This window comes from Lactuca sativa, chromosome 4 (genome assembly GCF_002870075.4).
Source record: "Lactuca sativa cultivar Salinas chromosome 4, Lsat_Salinas_v11, whole genome shotgun sequence".
NCBI lineage: Eukaryota > Viridiplantae > Streptophyta > Magnoliopsida > Asterales > Asteraceae > Lactuca > Lactuca sativa.
The window spans coordinates 401,853,436-401,860,946 of NC_056626.2; the positions used below are offsets into that span (position 1 = coordinate 401,853,436).

At 38.6% G+C, this 7,511-nt stretch overlaps 1 protein-coding gene across 1 annotated transcript; it reads left to right on the top strand.

The window, feature by feature from the left end:
• Positions 1 to 478: 478 nt before the first annotated feature.
• LOC111914050 (uncharacterized) lies at positions 479 to 2,187 on the top strand. Its single transcript, XM_052771288.1, has 3 exons — positions 479 to 663; positions 802 to 1,179; positions 2,151 to 2,187. Exons 1-3 carry the CDS (start codon positions 479 to 481, stop codon positions 2,185 to 2,187), a joined length of 600 nt encoding a protein of 199 aa, XP_052627248.1.
• Positions 2,188 to 7,511: the final 5,324 nt, after the last annotated feature.

A 7,511-nucleotide genomic window follows, 5' to 3' on the forward strand; every position in this document is an offset into this window, starting at 1 on the left:
GCTCCAAACTCCCAAATACTTTAACTTGCTTAAGGGTTTGTTTGCTGCCAGGAAAGATCTTGCTGAAGTCGCGGAGATATTGATGAGTGAGCTACCTGAGAAGAAGGGTGATCCGGGTAATATAGTAATCCCGTGCCAATTTGGCAATGATGTTTCCACACGAGCTTTGGCTGATTCAGGGGCAAGCATTAATTTGATGCCCTATTCATTCTTTAAGAAGCTAAATTTACCAGCGCCAAAGCCGGTAAATATGAGAATCCATTTGGCAAATAAAACAATTATTCATCCACAAGGCATATGTGAAAATCTCCTTATCAAAGTAGACAAGTTTATCTTCCCAGTAGACTTTGTGGTGGTGGAGATGAAAGAAGACCCCGAAATACCAATTATTTTGGGCAGAACATTCTTAAACACCGCATGTGCCCTAATTGACATATCCGAGACTACTTTGACATTAAGAGTGGGCGATGAGTCGGTGATGTTTAAAGCTAATCCAGAGATCAAGCAAGAAGAAGAAAAGCGAGAAGAAATCTCATTCATCCAATTAGATGATGAGGTTTTGCAAAAAGAGCTTGATATTTTATTAAAAGAAGACCCGAGAAAGTTCACGCTACATTCAGAAGAAGTTTCAGAAGCTGACAAAGACTTGGAGGAGCTAGAAAAGCTACTGGAAGGAGCCGACTCAGACAACGATCCAGAATTGATGAAACCCGACCCGACTCGCCGAGTCGACATAATGGACTCGACGAGTCCAGTTGATTTGGAGAAAAACTTAACTCAAGCTGATTTATTTGTTGACAGTTTTTCACATACCCTGGATTCAGTTACTGTGAGTGGTTCTTTGGATGAACAATTGGCAGAAGAGGAAAAAGGAATGGAGGTGCAACACGCCAATGTGGCATGCATTGATACGATGCCATTTGGAAAAGGGTTAAGCACGGGAAAGAATGCAGGAATAAAGGATAGGGAGGAAGAAGCTGATCACCAATTCACCACTAAACCTAAAGCACGGACCATCATGAAATATGAAGTCATTAAATTTAAAGAGAAGGATGTTCAAGAATTGGTGAAAAAGAAGAGGGTAAAGCAGAATAAGAGAAAAAAGAAAGCCCAAGCAGCTGAAGATGAAGCAATGAAAAGGAGAAGAGACGAATTGAAGAGGGCTTACAAGAAAAAGATGTACGCTTACAAGACCAAGTATAAACCACAAAAAGTGAGGCGTACATTCCCGATGCTTGAAGATGACAAAACGTAAATGGGAAGGAGTCTAGCTAATGACTCCTCAAAAAGAAGCGCTTGGCGAGAGGCAACCCGTTCAATAGAGTTTGCTTTCTTTTACTTTTTAGTCTTCTTGTTATTTTTCGTTTTATTTTCCATTCGTTTTTATTCTTAAATCTTCTAAATCATCGGGCATGTCTGCTTGAGAGTTGCATAGCTTAAGTGTGGGGTGAAATGATTCATAATAAACAGAAAAATTTTGAAAAATATGCAAATTTTTAAATGACTCGCCGAGTCTGACCACGACTCGACGAGTCCACATGGATTCCAGAAAAGCATTTAACTTCGCGACCAGACTCGGCGAGTCTAACCACAACTCGACGAGTCGGTCTTATTTACAGAAAAAAAAAATTAATTTCGAAATTACTTTTACATCTGGTAAATAGGGTTTTAACCCTAAAAATTCAATTTCAACATTACACTCGCCGGGTACCCCCATTCGCAAACACTCTCAAGCATTCAAAGAAATCTTCAAGTCTTCTTCAATTTCTCAAGGTTTAAACTCAAAAGGTAATAACTTTCTTCTTGATTTCTAAAGAAAATGAGAGTATAAGGCCATCTATGCCTGCAATTGCATGTAAAAAAACCCGTTTTTGAAAAATAATGAAATTCTAGGGTTTCGATTTTTCATGAATATTGTTGTTTTGAATGCTTAGTTTGACCTTATTACTTAGTAGGAAGTCCTTGAACAAAAACCCTTGACAGAAATTACAAGTTTTAAGGTCCAATTTCATGCGACCCGTCGACTGACTCGTGCAGGTTACGTGACTCGTCGAGTCAGGCATGGACTCGACGAGTCCAGTCGATTTACAGAAACCTTCCAGTTTTTAATTATTTTCTGTGTTTCTGGGTTTTGTGTGTTTATTTTGCAGAAATCATGTTCAGAAGAGGACAATCTTCAACTGGTAGCCAAGGGGAGTTTCCATGGTTAAACTTCCCGCAAATCGAATCCCCTTCAACAATGAGGAAGTGGAAGAAGAAGCTCTCCGACATTAAGAAGAAGGAGGTGTATGTACCGAACAGAATTGATTGGGAATGGCTGCAGAGCGTTCGCTATGAAGAAGAACTAGCTCCTTACCTTTTGAAGGAGTTCCAACATGAAGGCAACAGCATGGTGTGTGATGGGTGGAGCCGGGTCTTCCGCATTCAAGAACCGGTTTATTTGGAGCTATGTTTAGAATTCTTTTCCACGGTATCTTTTACCGGGGGAGTGGATGTGTATCAACCGACGAGCTTTACTTTTTGTCTTGGGGGCGAGTATCGTCAATGCTCGGTGGTGGACCTTGCCTGCCGACTAGGGATCTATGATCAACCCTTAGTGACAACAAACATCTTTCGGGCTTTCTTGGCAAACACTCATATGGCGTTCCCCGATGGAGTCACGAGCACGGGTTGGTGGAATACTATTGGGAATAAAGTTTATATCCCGAAGTCTGCGCAGGAAGGGAGCATCCGATCCCCGACCCACCGCCTCATTCACCGCCTTATTTCCTCCACCATCAACCAGAGGAAGGACGATGACAAGGTTTCCAACCTTGATGTTTTCTACCTTTGGAGCATTATCACACCCGACGTCTTTTGCAATATTCCATGGTGTATTGCTTCATACCTTTCGGAGGGTGCGGTCAAAGATCGCAAAACATCCCGTATCACCAGAGGCATGTTTGTCACCCGTTTGGCTAATTCATTCGGGTTGATGAACCGTGGTGCCTGGAACCTCATGACTTTGATCCCGACACCCCCATTTAATCCTATTCTTTTCCGCAGGGCCCGAATTATTGAAGACTATGGTGGTGGCCATTATGCCATCCCAAATGATGACCCGGTTGTAGGTCCTGAAGCACCGGGAAGGAGGGTGCGATCGCGAAGGGAAAGGGATATGGAGGATGAGCCGCCGGTGATTCCGGTAGAAAATGAAGATGTACCAATGGATTGGTACAATGTAGAGATGAGGCGGATGCAGGATCAATTGGCAAGGGGGCTAAATTTTAGCAATCAATCCCACATACGACTTTTTGACCACTTCAATATTCCACATATTGATGGTGGGAATTATCCATATATTCCATCGTGGGACGAGAGGATTAGTGCACGCCATAGCGGAGCGGGAGGAAGTGGAGCCAATAACGATGATGAGGAGGATGAGGATTAATTTTTGTGTTTTTGTGTTTAAACAATTTACATTTTTATTTTGTTTTATTTTTGGTGTGTATGCTTTAAGGTATTATTTTGTTTAATAGTTGTTTGCTTTAAGTATTTTCAGGATTGCATTTTGATTGCTTAGGATGAGGTAAAGCATGGTTGTTTTCTAGGGTAAGAGCGAGTCAAGGAAGCGAGTTTTTAACGTCAACGTATCGAGTCCGGTCCTAGGGGGTATGAGCAATTGAGTCCAAATGTGAGGAAGGGTTAAAGAAGTTTTTAGAAGCTAAAACAGTTGCAAAATACCAAGATTTTTCGTTCAGTGGCCTACTCGACGAGTGCACTAAGCAGACTCGCCGAGTCGCCTTGTATTTCTACATATTCTGAGAAGGCGTGCTGGTACTCGACGAGTCCATCATAAGACTCGACGAGTCGATCATCTTTTACACCGATGGACTGCTGATTTGATGCTGCTACTGGTCCCACTTGCTCGCTTATTCTTCCATTTCCTTTCTTGAAGATCTTACACTAATTTCCGCGTATTTGGAGCGACCCACATGAGTTTTGACACCCAAGGCATGGATGAGATGTTACCATGTCTAAAGTTGATTGAAGATGGAGCTTAACATGGAAATGATCAGCCTATCGACTGCTATTCCAGGGGAGTTTGTTCCGATTCCCTCTTTATTGTTCTTTATCATGCATAATATGCAATGAGGGCATTGCATCACATAAGTGTGGGGTAGGGGGTTGGTTACATACTAGTCAATTTTATGGTTACATACTAGTCAATTTTAAAAAAATTTTTTTTGCATACCAGAAGGTTTATTTAGGATTTAATTAGAAAATTTTGGTAAGAAATTAGGATTCCATGTTAGATTGTGTTAATAATTGCATGACAACCCAAATGTTTAGTTGAGCCTATATACGTTCTAGTGCATTTGTGGCTTCCTTATTTCAGTGAAATCATGAGACAAAAACACGACCTTGCTCAGCCTGAGGGATGCAATATGTTTAGCAGCCTAAACCTGAAATGTATCCAGGAAAATTTTTATCATTAGCCAATAAAGGTTGAGATTGAGCGCCCTTGCTTAAGCATGTAGGATTTGAGTGAAAAAAAAAAAAAAGTGAGAAATACATGAAAAGAAAAAAAAAGAGAATTACAAGAAAAGTTATAAGAGTTTTGGAGCATCAAAGTTAAGTATGAAGTTCAAAGATCAAAATTCCAAAAATCCAAAAAGTTGAAGATACCAAAAGCTAGTACAAGTTGGTGAATTCAAAGATATCAAAGATGAAATGTTCAAAGAAGTGAAGAATTCAAAGAATTTCATAGTGGTATCGGATAAGTTGTAATTCTAGATTATGTATGCTTGGGTTGCTCGATTAAAAATACCTTGAGGTTAAGAGGTTTTCTGAGGATGGATTCGGAGGGATGCATAAAATGAGCATTGTTCGGAAAAAGTGGGTGAATGTTTATGAGGATTGTGAGTATTTGGAATATGGGGGGTCTTTAGGAAAAATTTTAGACACAAATGCATGCGTTGCGGTCTTGGCATAATGGCTGGGTTGGATTGGAGTTGTTATACATAATTCTAATATGATTAAAATTCAGTTTTGCTTGAGGGCAAGCAAAAGACAAGTGTGGGGTATTTTGATATGTGCATATTTAGTGTGTATTTAGTATAGTTTTTTATTCATATATTAGCTAAATTGTTGCATATTATGGACAAAAGGTACTTAAAAGCGTTAAATTATGTTTTTCTGTCCAAAGATGAAGCTCAGAAGTGAAAGGAAGCAAGAGAAGCGGTTGAGAGCTCAAGAGTGGAAAGAAGAAAGAAAACAGCCAAAATAAGGCTTCTACTCGTCGAGTTATCTCTTGACTCGACGAGTCCGGTCGCGGATTCAGAGAGATAAGCATTCGGAAGTCAAGACAGTTATCAGGTTACGACTAATGTGAGAGGGACTCGACGAGTCACCACTTGACTCGACGAGTCGAACCGCTTATTTAAAGATAATTCCACAGATCGAGAAAAGAAGAATTCTGGGAAGTTTCAGAGGTGTTAAGCTGCGAATAAGAAGCCAGAAGAACCCTAGAAGTCGACCAAAGAAGCTAGAATCCAATTCCGGGAGTAATTAAGGCGTAATTTGATCATTCTACTTAATTCTCTTGTTTTGTCAATATGATTAAGCAACTTGAACTTATTTGTTTGCTGTTATTCACCTTAGTTATGAACTAATTTCTTTATACTTCTGTTTGGGGATACAAAGTTGACAATATGGTTTGATTGATTGGTAGGATTAATTCTAAGTTGGTGATTAATTGTTATATTAGCTTGCTAAAGAACCTTGTGTATGAATGATAATTTATTTTCTGTTAATAGGAAGATAGTTAATTAGCATGAACATCTATTAATTATCGACCTCATATGATAAGTGACCACTAAATCATATGTCTAGGATTAATGAATATGAAACTAGGATTAATAAGTGAATTGAGTAAATTCATGTGCAAGCTTGTAAGATGACTATTGAACAAGAGGTTAATTAAAAATAACAATTTAATTAGCTATTGCAAGTCTAACTTAACCCGAATAATTAATCTAGTAAATATAATTAAGTTAAGCAATTGGCCACTGTTTGAATTAGTTTATTTGCTAAGGATTAGGGTAGTGAACACAACTTAATCACTTGAATCGGTAACCAACGAAAGAATTAATCCATTGCACTATTACCTTAAAAGCAACCATAAAGTTAACCGAGTTGAACTAAACAGAAGTTTCTTTCCCATTATTGAATCTAGTTAATTTGTTCTTTTCTAGCCTTGCATTAGTTTTGTTTAATAAGTTTCTAGTCTTGTAAAACTAGAGAAAAACCCTTATTTGCTAAAGTAATTTAGATAGAATTAGTTTTTAATTTAATTTGCCGTTCCCTGTGTTCGATACCCTACTTGCTTGAACTATACCACAATTGATAGGTTCACTGCCTTTTGTGTGTTATTTGATAATTAAAAGTAGGTTTAAAACTAGTGGGTTTTACACACATCAGCATGCATGAGACTTATCTGCTAAACATTTCCACTAGGGGCTAAATCTGCCAAAACCTTCAAAGTGTTATAACTTATTCGTTCTAAGTCAGTTTCCGACGAACTTTATATCCATGAAAAAAGTGATGAGAAGCCCTACGCTTCTAACAACTCCTCCTTACCTAAAAACTTGCCAAACAAGAACCAAATATGCATAGAAGACCGAGATGTCTAATTACGAGTAGGCCCTTGGACTCCGAAGACACAATCAAACACTTGGATCTCGTATACCCTAATACCCACATATGAAATGGACCAAGTCCTTCTTTTCACAAGGCCGTAACCCTATGACAACTGATGATTGGGTCACAGCCCCTAGCAATGAAGCACTTTTAGAACCAGGTGTTACAACATTATGGTTATTTTCATATCTTACACGGACTAAAATGCACCATAATCGTCTATCATAGACGAAACATGTAACTTTTAAATGTATAGGGGATGACTCAAGTTAATTTTTGAAAATAAAGATTAAACGTGCAGTTTGATACTTAAGTCAATGACAAACCGTATATATTTTTGCTTTTGTTTAGAGTAAGCTACACGAATGATCCATGTGGTTTGTAATAATTTACATATTTAGTCCCTCACTTTTTTTAGTTATCCCTAGTGTTTTTTTTGCACACTCCATCCCTACCGGACGTAAAAAGGAATATTGCCCTTACTAATATTATCTTATATTATTTTCCATTTTATTATTTATTTCCTATTTTGGTGTGTTTTATTGATTTCTATTTCATTGGGTTTTCTGATTAAGCTTTTAGTTTCATCAAATATTGGTTTTTGTCTCATGTTTTTTCATGCACTTGATTTTATTGGTTGTGAAGCTTGCTGGAAAGACCAAGGTAATGGGGGAACTCGGCGGTTTGATCGAAGAAGGATAAGGAGGGGAAGGGGGTGGAATGAGGTGGGGAAAGTGGTTGTACATGAAGAGGGGAAGGGGGTAGAATGAGGTGGGGAGAGTGGTTGTACATAAGCTTAAATTGGTTATATAGTGGTTGTTTTTTATTAA

What these genes read in the sequence shown, in the direction of transcription:
- LOC111914050 (XM_052771288.1), top strand. Translation starts at nt 479, where the DNA reads ATGTTTAAAGCTAATCCAGAGATCAAGCAAGAAGAAGAAAAGCGAGAA. An exon ending in GACTTGGAGGAGCTAGAAAA is followed by an intron (nt 664 to 801) that starts GCTACTGGAAGG and finishes ATTTGTTGACAG; the next exon opens with TTTTTCACATACCCTGGATT. An exon ending in AGGGCTTACAAGAAAAAGAT is followed by an intron (nt 1,180 to 2,150) that starts GTACGCTTACAA and finishes TTTATTTTGCAG; the next exon opens with AAATCATGTTCAGAAGAGGA.